Consider the following 20,976-nt stretch of genomic DNA (forward strand, 5'->3'; position numbering starts at 1 on the left):
GCTAAACATTTGGCTATAGGCTGGCAGTATGGGATTATGAAGTGTGAATTAAATTGTTTCTTGGCTAGTATCAACAAGGGCTTTCTACAAAATAGCAACATTAGCACAGATAACTTGGAATCTAGACCATAAGCAAAGAGCACAGATATGCCAAACAAGGATGAACACAAGAGTGACTGCCAACACTGTTCAGAGGTGCTATCTACTGTTGGCAAGCAAACATTTGACAATCCTACTGGTGTGTCGGAGCTTTTATAGGGCTGCGCCTAAGACTCAAGTCACGTGACATCTCGTCGAGAGCGGTAAGGCATGGAAGATGCATTCCAGCCTGAGTATCTGCCTTAAGGCAGCATTCAGACTGTAGAATAGCACTCCATTGACCCCATCTGCTGTCTGTCAACACAGGACATTCAGACTAACTTCAGAAGGGCATCAGCCCAACCATGATCACAAGACCTGATTTAACGTGCCAATTTAAAAAAAGGTCCTAATCATGCAGCCACAGACCATTGTGTTCCTGATCATTTCTACTTTAATGATGTATACCACCACGGGCATGTTTCGCTGATCAAACAGCAGCCCTGGTTGATCTGACCACACAGCCTTCGTTCTACTGTGGGTTCAGACAGCCATAGAAACGTCCATCTTTATCTAAAAGGGAGTTAGGCAATGCATTAAAACAATGTGGTAGAGTAAATATAAGCAAGTCGGTGAGTGTGCCACTGGTCTGATTGACCTTGACAACTAAGCATACAAACCCACTTCACACCTGTAAAACTAAACCCCAGCTCAAACATCAAACAGGAGGGTAGAGTACTAACAATCTCCAGGGTTTAAAAGGATACTTCAGGATTTTGGCAATGAGGCCCTTTATCTACTTCCCAGTGTTAGATGAACATGTGGTTATCATTGTTGTCTCTGTGTCCAGTATGAAGGAAGTTAGTAGGTAGTTTCGATAACTAGCGTTAGCACTGAGTCTATGGGTATCTGCTAGCATGCTAAAATCCCAAAGTATCCCTTTAATGCAGGCAATAGCATCCCATGTTTCCAGCATTACAGGAAGCCAGCAACAACATCGGCTAGGATCTGTAGCAGACATAAAAGGCTACCAGCACAAAAAAAGATCAGCTTGGTTTTCAAAACATAGCCTGGGTCATCAGAGGACAGCAGCTTTTCTAAGCGGCATAGGAACCGAAAGGGAATGAATCCAAGGGATATGAATGTAGGCAATACGCACGGTTTATCACAGAAATATGTGCAATACTGAGCATGAGAACAAACACCACAGACCCTGATATTGACAGGTAAAGCAATAAATAATACCAGCAACAGTACCATGACAGCCAACATGCTTACTGGGCCAAAAATCACACGAACCGCTAAATGCAAAGTAGAGCAAATGGGTCGAGAGCTCTACACCAAGATGAGGTGCACTACTAGTAACTAATTGGTGGCTACATGGATGGTTTCTACTACACCCTTTGGTGTAAATCTTCTGTTTGGTCTTCACGGTTTGATCATCAACGCCATGCCAAATCAACTGCTCTCATTCCCTCCAGGCATTTCATTACACCAAGACTCAAGTCATTTACCAGGCCTTGGCTAGATAGACTGGCCTCTGGTCAAAGGAGGCTGAACCCATGATTAGGTCATCGGAGGCAGCTTGTTATCCCACAGTTCTGAGATCTGTTGACATAAGATCAGAAGAAATATGTATGCAGGCCGTGGATTAGATACGAACCAAAACCTAGGTCATGAAAAGCACAGTTTGCATTGAAATCAAATGCAGTGTTTAGTAGGCACATGGGAAAGTGGTAAAACATTATACCCTGAACGTTTTAAAATTTACTGGAGCTGAAGTAAAAACAAAATGGCCAACAAACTGCAAACATGAAGTACAAGTACAGAATGTACAGATTTTAAGGATGCAGCATTCAAATTCCTGGATCTATGGAATGAGGTCCAACCTAAAACAGCACATGTTTAAGGCCAATCAAGTATGCCATGAGAGAGCATGAGCTGCAGAAATTAAAATGAGCTTTGTGAACCAGAGGGAGGAGGAGAAAGAAAAACAGTGCTGTTGCATAATGGTGAGGGATTTCAGTTTTACTGTGGCAAAGGCAAATCTCTCTGGTGAATGCTAGGCCTATCATTTTGTCTAGCAGCACCCACACTGATCCTGCCTAGGCCTGCATGCAAGCATTTCACAAGGCATCTATGTACCCAAAGAAGACTGCCCCGAATGTGTTTTTCTAGGAAGCTTATGGCTTTAAAAATACTACAAAATGGTACAGAACCCATATCCCTAGTACCCTATAGGATACTTGGTAATAAGACACCAGTGCCTCCTGGTTAACATTACAGAATTGAGGACTGGACTATCAACATTTTACCATCTGGCTCGAAGCAAGAAAACATTGTTGACTAGTTTCATAGACAATAGAATTTAGCCTAGCTTTCCAGTTCAAGAATAGCATAGGCCTAGATTAGAAAAACTGCACCAATAGGCCTATATCACAGCTATCAGCACTAGACCAATAAGCATGATGTAAGAAATCTGTGTCTTATCAATGAAAAAGGCACATGGTACAATACGATTCTCCAAGGTCTAAACTAGAAATGCAGAAACGGCTAGACGACAGGACAGAATGGAATCCGTAATGGAATTATGGATGACCGTTTTTGTTCAGACAAATGGCTGCATTATAACATACATGAAAAAAAAAAAAAAGGTAAACCCATATTTTCTCTTCTCCTCCACTCCGGACTGCATGCTGCTGCTGCTGTAGGGAGGGGGGTGTTGCCTAGGCAACATGACTAGTTTTCTACAACACCTTGTTGTTTCAAAAATGAGCAAAGTTTCATCATGTTGTAAAGTGGCCATGTAACTGCGGAAACGGTCTTAACCACACAAATGCCCAGCCGCCCTGTCTTCAGTCAGCGGTTCGTTCCATACACAAAAAACAGGAATTATTTAAATAAGAACGGTTATTTTATTTTCGTGACTGTCCTTCATCACGTTACATGATTATACTGTAATTGTGCCAGCCTTACTTAAATGGGCAGGACGTAACACTCCAAAAGTACACAGCTCATATCCTGCTCACTAACCTCAGTGGGCCAGGGCTTAGTGCACTGCTAACAACAACAGCTGTAAAATAACATCACGGACACAGCAAACCGTGCATTTGACAGCCCTGTGGGCTGGACCACAAATCTACCATCCAAAAATAGCCTTGCGCTCAAAAATATTATAATAATGAATGCTAGCAGGTTAGGAACGTGTTTGCTGGCATCATAAATGCTAGCCAGTTTGCAATCCCATTAGCTTTGCTAGCTAGCTGGATAGATACAGAGATTAGCTGGCTAGTTAGCTACAGTAGTTGGCTACTGACATCAGACTTAGCCTGTTCCACCATTTGCAAAATGCATACAGGCATTTGAATATAGCACAAGAAAAGAGAAACAGGACACGGTAGACATTTGAATGTACAATGCATTCCAAAAGTATTCAGACCCGTTGACTTTTCCACATTTTGTTAGCCTTATTCTAAAATAATGACAAAGCGAACAGATTTAGACATTTAGACAAATGTATAAAAAAAATACAGAAATACCTTATTTACTTAAGTATTCAGAACCTTTGCTATGAGACTCGAAATTGAGCTAGGATGCATCCTTTTTCCATTGATCATCCTTGAGAAGTTTCTTCAACTTTATCGGAGTCCACCTGCGGTAAATTCAATTGATTGGACATGATTTGAAAAGGCATATACCATTCTATATAAAAGTTCCCACAGTTGACAGTGCATGTCAAAGCATAAACCAAGCCATGAGGTAGAAGAAATTGTCCGTAGAGCTCAGAGACAGGATTGTGTCGAGGCACAGATCTGGGGAAAGATACCAAAACATTTATGCAGCATTGAAGCTCCAAGAACACAGTGGCCTCCATCATTCTTTAACTTCTTTGATATAGGGGGCGCTCTTCATTTTTGGATAAAAAAATGTTCCCGTTTTAAGCGCGATATTTTGTCACGAAAAGATGCTCGACTATGCATATAATTGACACTGACGTTTCCAAATCTGCAAAGATATTGTCTGTGAGTGCCACAGAACTGATGCTACAGGCGAAACCAAGATGAAATTTCAAACAGGAAGTACCCCCAGATTTTGAAGGCGCTGTGTTTCAATGAGTCCTTATATGGCTGTGTATGGGTCACGAATGAGCTTAGACTTTGTCGTTTCCCCATAGCGTCGACAGCATTGTGACGTATTTGTAGGCATTTCATTGGAAGATTGACCATTTTACACTACATACATGGTGGCCGCTTGGTGTCCTCCGTCGCAATTATTGCGTAATCTCCAGCTGCATGTATTTTTCTGTTTTCTTCCGAGGAGAAACCCAACTGCCACAAATTATTTATCATCGAATAGATATGTGAAAACACCTTGAGGATTTGTTCTAAACAACGTTTGCCATGTTTGTCGATATTATGGAGTTAATTTTGAAAAAAGTTTGGCGTTGACTGAATTTTCTGGTTTTTTTCTTAGCCAAACGTGATGAACAAAACGGAGCGATTTCTCCTACACAAATAATATTTTTGGAAAAAACATTTGCTATCTAACTGAGAGTCTCCTCATTGAAAACATCCGAAGTTCTTCAAAGGTAAATTATTTTATTTGAATGATTTTCTTGTTTTTGTGAAAATGTTGCCTGCTGAATGCTAGGCTTAATGCTATGCTAGCTATCAATACTCTTACACAAATGCTTGTGTAGCTATGGTTGAAAAGCATATTTTGAAAATCTGAGATGACAGTGTTGTTAACAAAAGGCTAAGCTTGTGAGTCAATATATTTCTTTCATTTCATTTGCGATTTTCATGAATAGTTAACATTGCGTTATGGTAATGAGCTTGAGGCTATGATTACGCTCCCGGATACGGGTTTGCGCGACGCTAGAGGTTAATGGAAGAAGTTTGGAACCACCCTTCCTCGAGCTGGCCAAACTGAGAAATCGGGGGAGAAGGGCCTTGCTTGAGCAATCGATGAACCCGATGGTCACTCTGACAGAGCTCCAAAGTTCTGCTGTGGAGATGGGAGAACCTTCCAGAAGGACAACCATCTCTGCAGTATTCCACCAATCAGGCCTTTATGGCCAGATGGAAATCTCTCCTTAGTAGAAGGCACATGACAGCCAGCTTGGAGTTTGCCAAAAGGTACCTAATAGCCCAAATGACTCAGACCATGAGAAACACAATTCTCTGTCCTGATGAAACCCTGATTGAATTATTTGGCATGAATGCCAAAAGTCACATCTGGAGGAATCCTAGCACCATCCCTACGGTGAAGCATGGTGGTGGCAGCATCATGCTGTGGGGATGTTTTTTCATCAGCAGGGACTGGGAGACCAGGTCGAGGGAAAGATGAACAGAGCAAAGTACAGAGAGATCCTTGATGAAAACCTGCGCTCAGGACCTCAGACTGGAGCGAAGGTTCACCTTCCAACATGACAACGACCCTAAGCACACAGCCAAGACAACGCAGAAGTGGCTTCGGGACAAGTCTTTGAGTGGCCCAGCCAGAGCCTGGCTTTGAATATCTCTGGAGCTGAAAATAGCTGTGCAGCGACGCTCCCCATCCAACCTGACAGAGCTTAAGAGGATCTGCAGAGAAGAATGGGAGAAACTCCCAAAATACAGGTGTGCCAAGCTTGTAGCGTCAAACCCAAGAAGACTCGAGGCTGTAATCGCGGCCAAAGGTGTTTCAACAAAGTACTGAGTAAAGGGTTTGAATACTTATGTAAATATGAGATATTATTATATAAAAATGAAAAACAATTTATATAAAACCTGATTTTGCTTTGTCATTATGAGGTATTGTATTTAGATAGGGGGGGACACTTAATCAGTTGTAGAACAAGGCTGTAAAGTAACAAAATGTGGAAAGAGGGGCTCTGAATACTGTAGATGCATGATGTGTTCAGAATACAAAAGCTGCATGAACTGTCAAGTGTAGACACAGCCTTAGTCATGCGTGCCTATTTTATGGGTGGTCCCAGCAATCAAACCTACTGCCCCGGAGTTACAAGCACCATGCACTACAAAAAAAAAAAGAGAAAACCTACTCGCCTGAATTTAACAGAACGTACACTACGATGCCTGTTATAGCCTGCTGCTTTAGATCCTTGCATGGAGGGAAACTTTTGGGCTGTGTAACTCCAGACCTCTCCTCTTGTCCAGGAAACCTAATCAACACACACACCTGAGCTGCCGGCTGAATTATTCAAAGAGTACAGTGCTCCATTTACTCTGAGGCATTATAGGAATAAGCACCTCAGGAGGAACACAGGCAACCACCGCTACATCCAAAAGGGAATGTACGCTAAAAACACCACACCTAACCCAAATCCAAACCACACAATTCAAAACTTAAATCTCACAAGAGAATGGTTAACTGATGAGCAAACCCTGCATTACCTTTAGGATATCTGTAAATATGACATTATAATGTTCCTACTGCAAGCGTAGGCAACTACAGTAGATGGTTCGAAGATAATTATAATACATTTGTACACTGCAAATTGACCACAACTAAGCCCAAAAATAGATGTTCAAATATAATCATTTTATACCTTGCGAAAGTATTCGGTCCCCTTGAACTTTGAGACCTTCAAACATAAAGATATAAAACTATTTTTTTGTGAAGAATCAACAACAAGTGGGACACAATCATGAAGTGGAACGACATTTATTGGATATTTCAAACTTTTTCAACAAATCAAAAACTGAAAAATTGGACGTGCAAAATTATTCAGCCCCTTTACTTTCAGTGCAGCAAACTCTCTCCAGAAGTTCAGTGAGGATCTCTGAACGATCCAATGTTGACCTAAATGACTAATGATGATAAATACAATCCACCTGTGTGTAATCAAGTCTCCGTATAAATGCACCTGCACTGTGATAGTCTCAGAGGTCCGTCAAAAGCGCAGAGAGCATCATGAAGAACAAGGAACACACCAGGCAGGTCCGAGATACTGTTGTGAAGAAGTTTAAAGCCGGATTTGGATACAAAAAGATTTCCCAAGCTTTAAACATCCCAAGGAGCACTGTGCAAGCGATAATATTGAAATGGTAGGAGTATCAGACCACTGAAAATCTACCAAGACCTGGCCGTCCCTCTAAACTTTCAGCTCATACAAGGAGAAGACTGATCAGCTCATACAAATATATAGTTTGAAAATATGTACATGTTACCAGTGTTCATGATTAGACCTAAATTAGGAAATGTATCCATATTTTTATGCAATTGTTTCCATTTTCTCCCATCTCAATGGGTTACATTTTATTTTCTCATAAGAACTTTCACTACATGTGGGAACTGATCAAGAGCACACATGCCCAAAGAACATCCAAACCTGAAAAGCAGGGCAGTGAAAACACACCCAGTGACTAAATTCCTCAAAGGTCAGGTGACAGGCAAATTATTCTACTTTTAAGAGAACAAAAACACCCACACAAAAAAAAGAAGTGTGGCCTGGAACATATCTTTTAATCTAGAAACTGATCTGAAATCAGCCAGAAGAGACAGTGACCTCACAGGGATAAACTTCTGGCATGTTTTACTGAGGCCCCTGCCAGCAGCTCACCATCTACGGGAGTCAGACAACACTGTCCAACACCAGAGGGCTATTTCTAGCAGCAGTGGATCATGCTTCATCTCTTACACACTCCTTCATCCAAACTGTAATGTACCTCAAACCATAGTTGAAGAAAGGAAAGGAGAGTGCAAACCTGTAAGCTAGTTAACATCTAACAGGTATGGTCTCATATGTGAATTAGAGTTAGGAGCAGTGTGACCGTGCGTCGGATGGATGCTGGAACTGTCGTTCAAACTTGGCAATATAAATCTAGCTTTAAAATGTTGGAGAAAGGAGAACACAGGTCATCTTCGTAAGGGCATTACTTTGTAAATACCCTACCAAAGTGTGCTTTGTCATGACAACCCAGCATACGAGCATGACTATGAATAAAGCCCGCTCTTCACTAGGATCTCCACCGTGGTCAATCTAACAAACTGAGGGCAATCAATAACAAGGGTAGGCAACTACAGTAGATGGTTGGAAGATAAATAATACATTTGTACACTGCAAATTGACCACAACTAAGCCCAAAAATAGATTTTAAAATCTAATAATTTTATACCTTGATGTACTGGGCCGTTCACACTATATATTTTGAAATATATGCCACCCTTATGGCTTTACTAATGCAACAACAAAAGATAGATACAATAGATACAACTGGGAAGTTTTACTTTTTTTGTTTAAAAAACAAGTCACCAGGACGTCAGCTAGAAAATAATTTACTTTAGGAAAACTGTTCCTGTGTTTTCCCTCTAATAATTGTTCTTGATCGTGTCTGTGTGTTTATGGTATTGACCACATTTAAAGGGAGAAATTCTACAACGGGTTGGTCAAAAAAAGCATTGTGATTGGTTGAGATGTGCTCTAAGCCATACTAAAAACACATTTAGCATGGGTAAGCCTTTGACGCAAAAATTGGAATATTGTTTTCTGTTCCAGCTGAGAGAGCACTGCTCATCCACTGTCCCATCAGCCCAGCCAGCCAAGCTCTTAAAACCAGGATTTTCCTGCAGTCCTTGGATTAACAATCATTGATGTCAGAACCGGGGTTACCATAAGTTTAGAAACATGCCAGGAATATAGGTAAGCTTTACGGCAGGCGAAGTGAAGCAGCCTGTACACAGCAGGAACAACAATTGAGAGTAGAGACAAAAGTCAGGGTAGTGACTTTGAAAAAACAGAGCTTTTAGGCAAAGTATGGTTCTTCAGAAAAATCACTTTACATGTAAAACCTATAAAACAATAAGGCCTAAAATACATGTCACAACACATTTCTGATCTAATCCAACAGTAATAGTCATGGGCTGCACACTTGATTGGATTCACAAAGCAGTTTGACTACATTTAGGCCTAGTAGATAAAAGCTTTAGTCACCAATAAGAAACACCATGAAAGAGGTAAAATCCCTCATGAAACACCCTCCGTTTCAACCTCTCCCTCTTACAGAGGTCACTTTAGAGTTGAAAAAAAAAATCTACATTTCCAAAACAGACCATATAAGCCTGCATTTAAAACCATTAAACTTGCATTTTCTATTGCTTACAATGAAATTGCAGTCTTTATTGCAAAAATTATGCATGGCCATCATATTTCTAATGATTGTCATAGAAAGAACTGGCTACATTTCTTAATAATTTTCTTGAAGTTAAACCTAAAATCAAATCAAACTTTGCCACATGCGCCGAATAAAACAAGTGCAGACTTTACCGCGAAATGCTTACAAGCCCTTAACCAATGGTGCAGTTCAAGAAGAAAATATTTACCAAGTAGGCTAAAATAAAAAGTAACACAATAAGAATAACGAGGCTATATACAAGGGGTATCGGTAACGAGTCAGTGTGCAGGGGTACAGGCTATCTGAGGTAAACTGTACATGTAAGTGGGGGCGAAGTGACTATGCATAGGTAACAAGCAAACAGTGAGAAGCAGCAGTGTACAAATGTACAAGAGGAGGGGGGGTCAATGTAAATTGTCCGGTGGCCATTTTTAGCAGTCTAATGGCTTGGGGTAGAAGCTGTTGAGGAGCCTTTTGGTCATAGACTTGGCACTCCAGTACCGCTTGCAGTGTGGTAGAAGAGAAAACAGTCAATAACTCGGGTGACTGGAGTCTCTGACAATATTATGGGCCTTCCTCTGACACCACCTAGTATATAGGTCCTGGATGGCAGGAAGCTTGGCCCCAGTGATGTACTGGGCCGTTTGCACTACCCTCTGTAGCGCCTTACAGTCAGATGCCGAGCAGTTGCCATACAAGACGGTGATGCAACCGGTCAGGATGCTCTCAAGGGTGTAGCTGTAGAACCTTTTGAGGATCTGGGGGCCCCATGCCAAATCTTTTCAGTCTCCTGAGAGGGAAAAGGTTTTGTCGCACCCTCTTCACAACCATCTTGGTATGTTCGGACCATGATAGTTCGTTGGTGATGTGGATGCCAAGAAACTTGAAGCTCTCAATCTGCTCCACTACAACCCAATCGATGAGGGGCCTGTTCGGCCCACCTATTCCTGCAGTCCACGATCAGCTCTTTTGTCTTGCTCACATTGAGGGAGAGGTTGTTGTCCTGGCACCACACTGCCAGGTCTCTGACCTCCCTATAGGCCATCTCATCATTGTCGGTGATCAGGCCTACCACTGTTGTGTCGTCAGCAAACTTAATGGTGGCGTTGGAGTCGTGTTTGGCCACGCAGTCGTGGGTGAACAGGGAATACAGGAGGGGACTAAGTACACACCCCTGAGGGGCCCCAGTGTTGAGGATCAGCGTGGCAGATGTGTTGTTGCCTACCCTTACCAGCTGGGGGCAGCCCGTCAGGAAGTCCAGGATACAGTTGCAGAGGGAGGTGTTTAGTGCCAGGGTCCTTGGCTTACTGATGAGCTTTGAGGGCACTTTGGTGTTGAATGCTGAGCTGTAATCAATGAATAGCATTTTCACATAGGTGTTCCTTTTGTCCAGGTGGGAAAGGGCAGTGTGTAGTACCATTTAGATTGCGTCATCTGTGGATCTGTTGGGGCGTTACGCAAATTGGAGTGGGTCTAGGGTGTCCGGGAGGATGCTGTTGATGTGAGCCATGACCAGCCTTTCAAAGCACTTCATGGCTACCGACATGAGTGCCACGGGGCGGTAATCATTTAGGCAGGTTACCTTCGCTTCCCTGGGCACAGGGACTATGATGGTCTGCTTGAAACATGTAGGTATTACAGACTTGGTCAGGGAGAGGTTGAAAATGTCAGTGAAGACACTTCCCAGTTGGTGCGCACATGCTTTGAGTACACATCCTGGTAATCCGTCTGGCCCAGCGGCTTTGTGAATGTCGACCTGTTTAACCTCTAGTGACTCCCCATCCCGTGTCCGGGAGCGTAATCATCGACTGACACTAATTAGCATAACGCAACGGACATAAATATTCCTAGAAAATATTCCTATTCATGAAAATCACAAGTAAAATATATTGAGACACAGCTTAGCCTTTTGTTAATCACCATCATCTCAGATTTTCAAAATTTGCTTTAGAGCCAAAGCTAGACAAGCATATGTGTAAGTTTATCGATAGCCTAGCATAGCATTTTGTCCAGCTAGCAGCAGGTAACTTGGTCACGGAAATCAGAAAAGCAATCCAATTAAATTATTTACCTTTGATGAGCTTCGGATGTTTTCACTCACGAGACTCCCAGGTAGATAGCCAATGTTCCTTTTTTCCAAAATAATATTTTTGTTGGCGAAATAGCTCCGTTTGCTCTTCACGTTTGGCTGAGAAATCGCCCGGAAATTGCAGTCACGAAAACACCGAAAAATATTCCAAATAAGCTCCATAATAATCGACAGAAACATGGCAAACGCTGTTTATAATCAATCCTCAAGGTGTTTTTCAAATATCTATTCGATAATATATCCACCGGGACAATTGGTTTTTCAGTAGGACCGATTGGAATAATGGCTACCTCTGTATTTTATGAGAGCCATCAGGTGACCACTTGCGCAATGTAGTATGGGTATTCTTCAACATAAATGCGTAAAACTACGTCACAATGCTGTAGACACCTTGGGGAATACGGAGAAAAAGTAATCTGGTTGATAGCCCATTCACTGCTCAATAGGGACGCATCGGAACGCAGGGCATTCAAAACATGAGTCACTTCCGGATTGGATTTTTCTCAGGCTTTCACCTGCAATATCAGTTCTGTTATACTCAGACAATATTTTTTACAGTTTTGGAAACTTTTGTGTTTTCTATCCTAAGCTGTCAATTATATGCATATTCTAGCATCTTGTCCTGACAAAATCTTCCGTTTACTACGGGAATGTTATTTTTCCAAAAATGAAAATACTGCCCCCTAGTCGCAAAAGGTTAAAGGTCTTGCTCACATCAGCTACCGAGAGCGTTATCACACAGTCATCCAGAACAGCTGGTGCTTACATCCATGCTTCAGTGTTGCTTGCCTCGAAGCGAGCATAAAAGGCATTTAGCTCATCTGGTAGGCTCGCGTCTGGGTTTCCCTATGTAGTCCGTAATAGTTTTCAAGCCCTGTCACATCCGGTGTAGTAGGATGAAATCTTAATTCTGTATTGACGCTTTGCTTGTTTGATGGTTCATCTGAGGGCAAAAGGGATTCCTTATAAGCGGCAGGATTAGTCTCCCGCTCCTTGAAAGCGGCAGTTCTAGCCTTTAGCTCGATGCAGATGTTGCCTGTAATCCATGGCTTCTGGTTGGGATATGTACGTAGTGTCACTGTGGGGACGACGTCATCGATGCACTTTTATTGATGAAGCCGATGACTGAGGTGGTGTATTCCTCAATACCATTGGATGAATCCCGGAACATATTTCAGTCTGTGCTAACAAAACAGTGCTGTAGTGTAGCATCCATGTCATCTGACCACTTCCTTATTGAGCGAGTCACTGGTACGTCCTGCTTTAGTTTTTGCTTGTAAGCAGCAATCAGGAAAATTGAATTAAGTTCGGATTTGCCAAATGGAGGGCGGGGGAGAGCTTTGTATTCATCGGTGTGTGTGGAGTAAAGGAGGTCTAGGATTCCCCCCCCCCCTAGTTGCACATGTGACATGCTGGTAAAAATTTGGTAAAACTGATTTAAGTTTGCCTGCCTCAACTTCTTTGGGACTGGGGGGCAGTATTGAGTAGCTTGGATGAATAAGGTGCCAAGAGTAAACTGCCTGCTACTCAGGCCTAAAAGCTAGAATAGGCATATAATTAGCAGATTTGGATAGAAAACACACTGTCAGAGTATAACAGAACTCATATGGCAGGCAAAAAACTGAGAAAAATCCAACCAGGAAGTGGGAAATCTGAGGTTTGTAGTTTTTTAAGTCATTGCCTATCGAATATACAGTGTCTATGGGGTCATATGCACTTCCTAAAGCTTCCAATGGATGTCAACAGTCAATAGAACCTTGTTTGAGACTTCTACTGTGAAGGAGGGGGGATTGAGAGCTGATTGAGTCAGGTGTCTGGCAGAGTACCATGAGCTCAGTCTCGCTCGCTCCGATGAGAGTTAGCTGCATTCCATTGCATTTCTACAGACAAAGGAACTGTTCGGTTGAAACATTATTGAAGATTTATGATAAAAACATCCTAAAGATTGATTCTATACTTCGCTTGACATGTTTCTACGAACTGCAATATGACTTTACGTCTGAACTTTCGCCTGGACTTGCCCGCGCCTCCTGAGTTTGGATTTGTGTACTAAACGCGAGAACAAAAAGGAGGTATTTTGGACATAAATGATGGACTTTATCGAACAAAACAAACATTTATTGTAGAACTGGGATTCCTGGGAGTGAATGAAGATGATCAAAGTGAATATTTATAATGCTATTTCTGACTTCTGATGACTCCACAACATGGCGGGTATCTGCATGGCTTGTTTGTGTGTCTGAGCGCCGTACGCAGATTACTGCACGTTTTGCTTTTTCCGTTAAAAAAAATTGAAATCTGACACAGCGGTTGCATTAAGGAGAAGTTTATCTAAAGTTCCATGTATAATAGTTGTATCTATTATCAATGTTTATTATGAGTATTTCTGTGAATTGATGTGGCTCTCTGCAAAATCACTGCATGTTTTGGAACTACTGAACATAACGCCAATGTAAAATTTGATTTTTGGATATAAATATTCACTTTATCGAACAAAACATACATGTTTTGTAACATGAAGTCCTATGAGTGTCATCTGACGAAGATTATCAAAGGTTAGTGATGAATTCTATCTATATTTCTGCTTTTTGAGACTCCTCTCTTTGGCTGGAAAAATGGCTGTGTTTTTCTGTGACTTGGTGGTGACCTAACAATCGTTTGTGGAGCTTTCGCTGTAAAGCCTTTTTGAAATCAGACACTGTGGCTGGATTAACGATAATTTAATCTTTAAAATGGTGCCTAATACTCGTGTGTTTGAGAAATTTGATTTATGAGATTTCTGTTGATTGAATTTGGCGCCCTGCAATTTCATTGGCTGTTGGCGAGGGGTTCCGCTAGCTGAACGGGGTTCCGTTCCCAGACAGGTTAATCTGCTGATGTTTTACAATTTATTTGTAATAATGACAATTACAACAATACTGAATGAACACTTATTTTAACTTAATATAGTACCTCAATAAAATCAATTTAGCCTCAAATAAATAATGACACATGTTCAATTTGGTTTAAATAATGCAACAACAAAGTGTTGGGGAAGTAAAAGTGCAATATGTGACATGTAAAAAAGCTCAAGTTTGACTTCCTTGCTCAGAACATGAGAACATATGGAAGTTGGTGGTTCCTTTTAACATGAGACTTCAATATTCCCAGGTAAGAGGTTTTAGGTTGTAGTTATAGTATTTATAGGACTATTTCTCTCTACACCATTTGTATTTCATTAACCTTTGTCGATTGAATGTTCTAATAGGCACTTTAGTATTCAAATCAAATGTATTTATATAGCCTTTCGTACATCAGCTGATACCTCAAAGTGCTGTACAGAAACCCAGCCTAAAACGCCAAACAGCAAGCAATGCAGGTGTAGTACTGCCAGTGTAACAGTATAGCTTCCGTCCCTCTCCTCGCTCCTCCCTGGGCTCGAACCAGGAACACATCAACAACAGCCACACTCGAAGCAGCATTACCCATCACTCCACTCCCCTCTGCAAGGGGAATAACTACTCCAAATCTCAGAGCGAGTGAAACGCTATTAGCGCGCACCCCGCTAACTAGCTAGCCATTTCACATCGGTTACACCTGCCATCAGGCTGATAGGCTTGAAGTCATAAACAGCGCTGTGCTTGCAAAGAGCTGCTGGCAAAATGCACAAAAGTGCTGTTTGAATGAATGCTTACAAGCATGCTGCTGCCTACCATCGCTCAGTCAGACTGCTCTATCAAATATCAAATCATAGACTTAATTTTAACATAATAACACACAGAAGTACGAGCCTTTGGTCATTAATATGGTCGAATCCGGAAACTATAATTTCGAAAACAAAACGTTTATTCTTTCAGTGAAATACGGAACCGTTCCGTATTTTATCTAACGGGCGGCATCTCTAAGTCTAAATATTCTTGTTACATTGTGCAACCTTCAAATGTCATGTCATAATTACGCAAAATTCTGGCAAATTAGTTCGCAATGAGCCAGGCTGCCCAAACTGTTACATATACCCCAACTCTGCGTAAAATGAAATCTGATTTCCTGATGAATCCCCTTTCCCGATTGTTTGGGGCATCTGGAAAAAAGCTTGTCCGTAGAAGACAAGGTGAGCACTACCATCAGTCCTGTGTCATGCAAACAGTAAAGCACGCTGAGACCATTCATGTGTGGGGTTGTTTCTCAGCCAAGGGAGTGGGCTCACTCAAAATTTTGCCTAAGAACACAACCATAAATAAAGAATGGTACCAACACATCCTTTTAGGGCAACTACTCCCAACCATCCGGGAACAGTTTGGTGAAGAACAATGCCTTTACAGCATGATGGAGCACCTTGCCATAAGGCAAAAGTGATAACTAAGTGGCTCGGGGAACAAAACATCGATATTTTGAGTCCATGGCCAGGAAACTCCCCAGACCTTAATCCCATTGAGAACTTGTGGTCAATCCTCAAGAGACGGGTGGACAAACAAAAACTCTTGACAAATTCTGACAAACTCCAAGCATCGATTATGCAAGAATGGGCTGCCACCATGTGTGGCCCAGAAGTTAACTGACAGCATGCCAGGGCAGATTGCAGAGGTCTTGAAAAAGAAGGGTCAACACTGCACATATTGACTCTTTGCATCAACTTCATGTAATTGTCAATAAAAGCCTTTGACACTTAGGAAATGCTTGTAAATATATGTCAGTATTCCATAGTAACATCTGACAAATATCTAAAGACAGTGAAGCAGCAAACTTTGTGAAAATTCATGTGTAATTCTCAAAACTTTTGGCCACGACTGTACACATACTTCTCCTTTCCTCATGATGCCAACTATTTTGTGAAGTGCACCAGTCCCCCCTGCAGCAAAGCATCCCCACAACATGATGCTGCAACCCCCGTGCTTCACGGTTGGGATGGTGTTCTTCGGCTTGCATGCCTTCCCCTTTTTCCTCCAAACATAACGATGGTCATTAAGGCCAATCGGTTCTATTTTTGTTTCATCAGACCAGAGAAATTTCTACAAAAAGTATGATCTTTGTCCCCACGTGCAGTTTCAAACCGTAGTCTGGCTTTTTTAATGGGGGTTTTAGAGAAGTGGCTTCTTCCTTGCTGAACGGCCTTTCAGGTTATGTCGATATATGACTCGTTTTACTGTGGATATAGATACTTTTGTACCCGTTTTCTACTGCATCTTCACAAGGTTCTTTGCTGTTGATCAGCACTTTTTGCACCAAAGTATATTCATCTCTAGGAGACAGAACACGTCTCCTTCTTGAGTGGTATGACGGCTGTGTGGTCCAATGGTGTTTATACTTGCGTACTACTGTTTGTACAGATGAACGTGATATCTTCAGGCGTTTGGAAATTTACTTGTGAAGGTCTACAATTTTTTCCAGAGGTCTTGGCTGATTTCTTTTGATTTTCCCATGATGTCAAGCAAACAGGCAATGAGTTTGAAGGTAGGCCTTGAAATACATCCACAGGCACACCTCCAATTGACTCAAATTATGTCAATTAGCCTATCAGAAGCTTCTAAAGCCATGACATCATTTTATGGAATTTTCCAAGCTGTTTAAAGGCACAGTCAACTTAGTGTATGTAAACTTCTGACCCACTAGAATTGTGATACAGTTAATTATGAGTGAAATAATCTGTCTGTAAACAATTGCTGGAAAAAAATACTTGTGTCATGCACAAAGTAGATGACTTAACAAACTATAGTTTTGTCAAGTTGGTTAACAAGAAATTTGTGGAGTGTTTGAAAAACGTGTTTTAATGACTCCAACCTAAGTGTATGTAAACTTCCGACTTAAACTGTATATCCATGACATTCGTGATTTCCTTAAGTGATAGTTTGATTTCCTTTACAGCCCATTGAGGTATTTAAAACTGTTATAATCTCCCACAATAGTAAGATTTTTGTATTGCTTGTAGGATTGATAAATTATTATATTATAAATTGTCACCATAGCATCACCCACCTGTATTACGCGCTCCAGCAGGTATATCTCTCTGGTCACCCCCAAAACCAATTCTTTCTTTGGCCGCATCTCCTTCCAGTTCTCTGCTGCCAATGACTGGAACGAACTACAAAAATCTCTGAAACTGGAAACACTTATCTCCCTCACTAGCTTTAAGCACCAGATGTCAGAGCAGCTCACAGATTACTGCACCTGTACATAGCCCACCTATAATTTAGCCCAAACAACTACCTCTTTCCCTACTGTATTTATTTTATTTATTTTGCTCCTTTGCACCCCATTATTTTTATTTCTACTTTGCACATTCTTCCACTGCAAATCTACCATTCCAGCGTTTTACTTGCTATATTGTATTTACTTTGCCACCATGGCCTTTTTTTGCCTTTACCTCCCTTATCTCACCTCATTTGCTCACATCGTATATAGACTTGTTTATACTGTATTATTGACTGTATGTTTGTTTTACTTCATGTGTAACTGTGTCGTATGTGTCGAACCGCTTTGCTTTATCTTGGCCAGGTCGCAATTGTAAATGAGAACTTGTTCTCAACTTGCCTACCTGGTTAAATAAAGGTGAAATATTTTTTTTTTTTTTTTTTAAAGACACGTGGATGTTGTTCCCAATACCATGAAGCATACAGAGTTCTAAAAACACTTCTGGGTGCCATGTGCTGTACACTAAACAGAGGAATGTCCGAACACCTGATTTCCGGTCTCTAAATGCACATTTACACGCAACATTCATGCCCCCGCCTGACTGACCTCTCTGGCTACATGCAGCCTTGGCTGCCAGGGCTGTGTAGTGCGACCATTTTACTTGCATTTGTTCCTAAATACTTTACTGTGCCACCTGTAAATGTAATTTAGGAGCACCAGTGCGCCTAGAAAGAATCCTTAATATCTAAAATATTTGCATGAGAGGAAACTGGTCTTGTAAGCACCTCAGACCAGGACAGTTTCTGAGAAGCTCTACACCATAACACGGAAGTGGTCACTCACGGCTGTATGTTATGCAACACTGGTTAAACATTTCACATAATTGTTCAAGTGGAAGCTTATGCCTGTGTATACATAGGGTAGTGACAAAAAGGCTTATACTTCCTGAGAATGTTCCATTTGTCTCATCCAGAAACATGCAAGACATAAGGCATTCTCGTGCACGTAACCATTTCTGTTCCTTCAGCAGGTTACGTAATCCAGGCTCATTTGGGTGTGACTGATGGTTAACAGAGGCAGTGCAGAAGAAGTGTTTGCATGCGGTCAAGCTCCCTCAAAAACCTGTAGATTATTACAGGGCCATTTGTTCACATTACATAACATAATAGCCTAAATACCTTAAAGATCTGGAAAAGATGCTAACCCTTGTGAAATGCTGCCCCTGTATCTCAAACTGGTTAGTGCTTACTTAGTAGCCTTACTGGGGTTGTCCTGAATTCTGTTAACTTTTAAAACGTGTTTCTAGCAAGATAAAGGCATGAACAAGACCCTATTAGTTAAGGGGCAGGCCCGACCTACCTGTAGTAGCGTGACTGCAGGTACGTGGAGCACACGGCTTTGGACACGTGGCTGGCCGAGCCAAAGTCGATCACTTTCACCCGGTAAGGCTGTCGCACCGGGTCCACCAGCATAATGTTCTCCGGCTTCAGGTCAGCGTGGATCAGGCCCAAGCTCTTGAGCTTCTTCAGCGCAGTGGCCACCTGCTGTAAGACCGGTCTGATCACCTTCAATGGCAGCGGGCTAAACTTGTTCTGCTTGAGAAAGTCATAGAGGTTTTGCTCCAGCATTTCAAACACCAGGCAAGTGTGGCTGCGGTGCTGGAAGCACTCGAATGCCCGCACCAGGTTGTGCTCATCAGCGTTCTCCCCACTCAGACGGGCAAGGATGCCCACCTCAATCTGGCCCTGCCTTGCATACGATGGGTGGTTCTTCAAGATCTTGATAGCCACAACCTCCCCTGTGCCTCGCTTCCAACACTTCACCACCTGTCCGAAGGTGCCACGACCTAGGAACTCCAGCACCTCATAAGTGTTCTTCATGGAGCACAAGACCTCGTGCTGCACCAACTGGTAGTCCCCATCCCCTGCCGCATTACGAGCCCCAGTCCCACCAACATTCTGTTTGGGGGACACTCCCCCCATGGTGTTCTTGTTCCCTACATTAGTTTGCAACATGGCAGGTATCATGGAAATGTCCTCCACTATCTGCATGGCTTTCCCACTGTTCTCCACTCACCCTTACAGTTCAGCCCACATCGCAGGAAGCTGTCCAATTAGAGCACAGGAGGTTTGAACTACCTCCTTCACCTTGTTCACTGTTGCTTCTCTAGCCACAGTCCCCGAAACCCAGGGTGACTGCACCTACACTGCTGTCCCCCTGCAGCCTCAGCTTCTCTGGACCCTTGCCTTGACAGGGGGGGGAGGGGGTCGTTTTTTGGAGCAACTCCCTGTGTACTTCTTTCAGGGATGTAGCTGCCGGCAAAGATAATTGAAAGGAGGATATTGGTAGGCTTAGCAATGCCAAGGTTTACTCCAATTATATAGGTCTGCAGGGTCCTCCTATGAAAAACACAGTGATTGAGCTCAACTGTGGGTTTCTTCACACTGCAAAAGGCACTTGTTTGGGTTTGATAAACATGTGGTGGGTAGACCAAAACGTGTGAGGTCATACCTGTAAGAGAGAAAGGGGAATGATTAGTTTACTTGAACTACTTCATTTCTGTAAATTCATCTTTAGGGAGTTAAATGCAATTTAGCCAGACACGTTGTTGTTATGTGGGTGATTGGTGGAAGTTGTATTGAGAAGGATAACAAAGCATGTTAATGAGGATGCACGCAAACATTTCAGTTAGATCAGATAGAAATTGGGGGAAAGGCAGGCATGCTATTTGTTCAATAGCAAGCTATACTGTGGCATTCAGCAAAAAACTCAAAACTAAACGTAATGAGGGGGATCGCATAACTCTGTGGGCGAGCTATGCTGCCTGTCACTCAGGCAGGAAAAGCAGAGAAAGCAAAAAGGTAACTACAGCAGATAAGAGCAGCTTTATTCAACCAGCAAACTGTGACACTATAGACCACAGGCAAACAGAGACAGACCATCTGCTTGTACGTCAAAAGATAAGCATTCAGCATAAACTGTTTAAAATGTAAGCTTGCCTCTATAGTCTCTGTTGGAGTACCAGCAAAGTTGGGAAACATGACAGGTTTAGCTGTGCTGCTGATTATAGTTAGTGTTTGCTTCAAAGTATGGGAAGGTTTTATGCTGACATGACACTAGTTACAACTAGAGTTACTAACACCTAACTCAAAGTCCTCCTGGCATGTATGAAAAGGCTATTTTGATATAGGCACGATGCACCAATAATGAAGGGGATGGTTTTTTACTGATTGTTTATCCTGTGTCTTTCCCACTCAAACGCCCACATGGAAAAACACAAAGCCCCAGCCAATATAACTGGATTTTCAAATCCAAATGACTGGAGGTCTCAACCCCAAGGGGAAAAAAAAACATTGATAGAATCAAACAAAAAGTACCACATTCAGGAGCACACTTCTGTGCAAGTACTGCACTTACAACTCCCTCGCTGTGAGTCACATCAGCCAGACAAACTAGTTACACCTTAGGGTACAAATATGCCAAGTTCAGACAGGCTAATGGGTGTCTTCTGTATCAAAAGGATCTACATTACTTCAGTTCCTAATTGAAGTAATATTGAAAACAAAATATAAAACATGGCTA

The 20,976-nt window shown here is 42.0% G+C and overlaps 1 protein-coding gene across 4 annotated transcripts in view; it reads right to left on the reverse strand.

The window, feature by feature from the left end:
• Positions 1 to 20,976, reverse strand: part of LOC110498926 (homeodomain-interacting protein kinase 3) — a 41,069-nt gene that overhangs the window by 18,659 nt on the left and 1,434 nt on the right. For all 4 annotated transcript variants that reach the window (XM_036958353.1, XM_036958350.1, XM_021575654.2 and 1 more), the window contains exon 2: positions 18,754 to 19,905. In XM_036958353.1, coding sequence (XP_036814248.1) covers positions 18,754 to 19,445 — 692 coding nt within the window. In that variant the 5' untranslated portion in view covers positions 19,446 to 19,905. The remainder of the gene's footprint in view (positions 1 to 18,753; positions 19,906 to 20,976) is intronic.

Source organism: Oncorhynchus mykiss, chromosome 2, assembly GCF_013265735.2.
Source record: "Oncorhynchus mykiss isolate Arlee chromosome 2, USDA_OmykA_1.1, whole genome shotgun sequence".
NCBI lineage: Eukaryota > Metazoa > Chordata > Actinopteri > Salmoniformes > Salmonidae > Oncorhynchus > Oncorhynchus mykiss.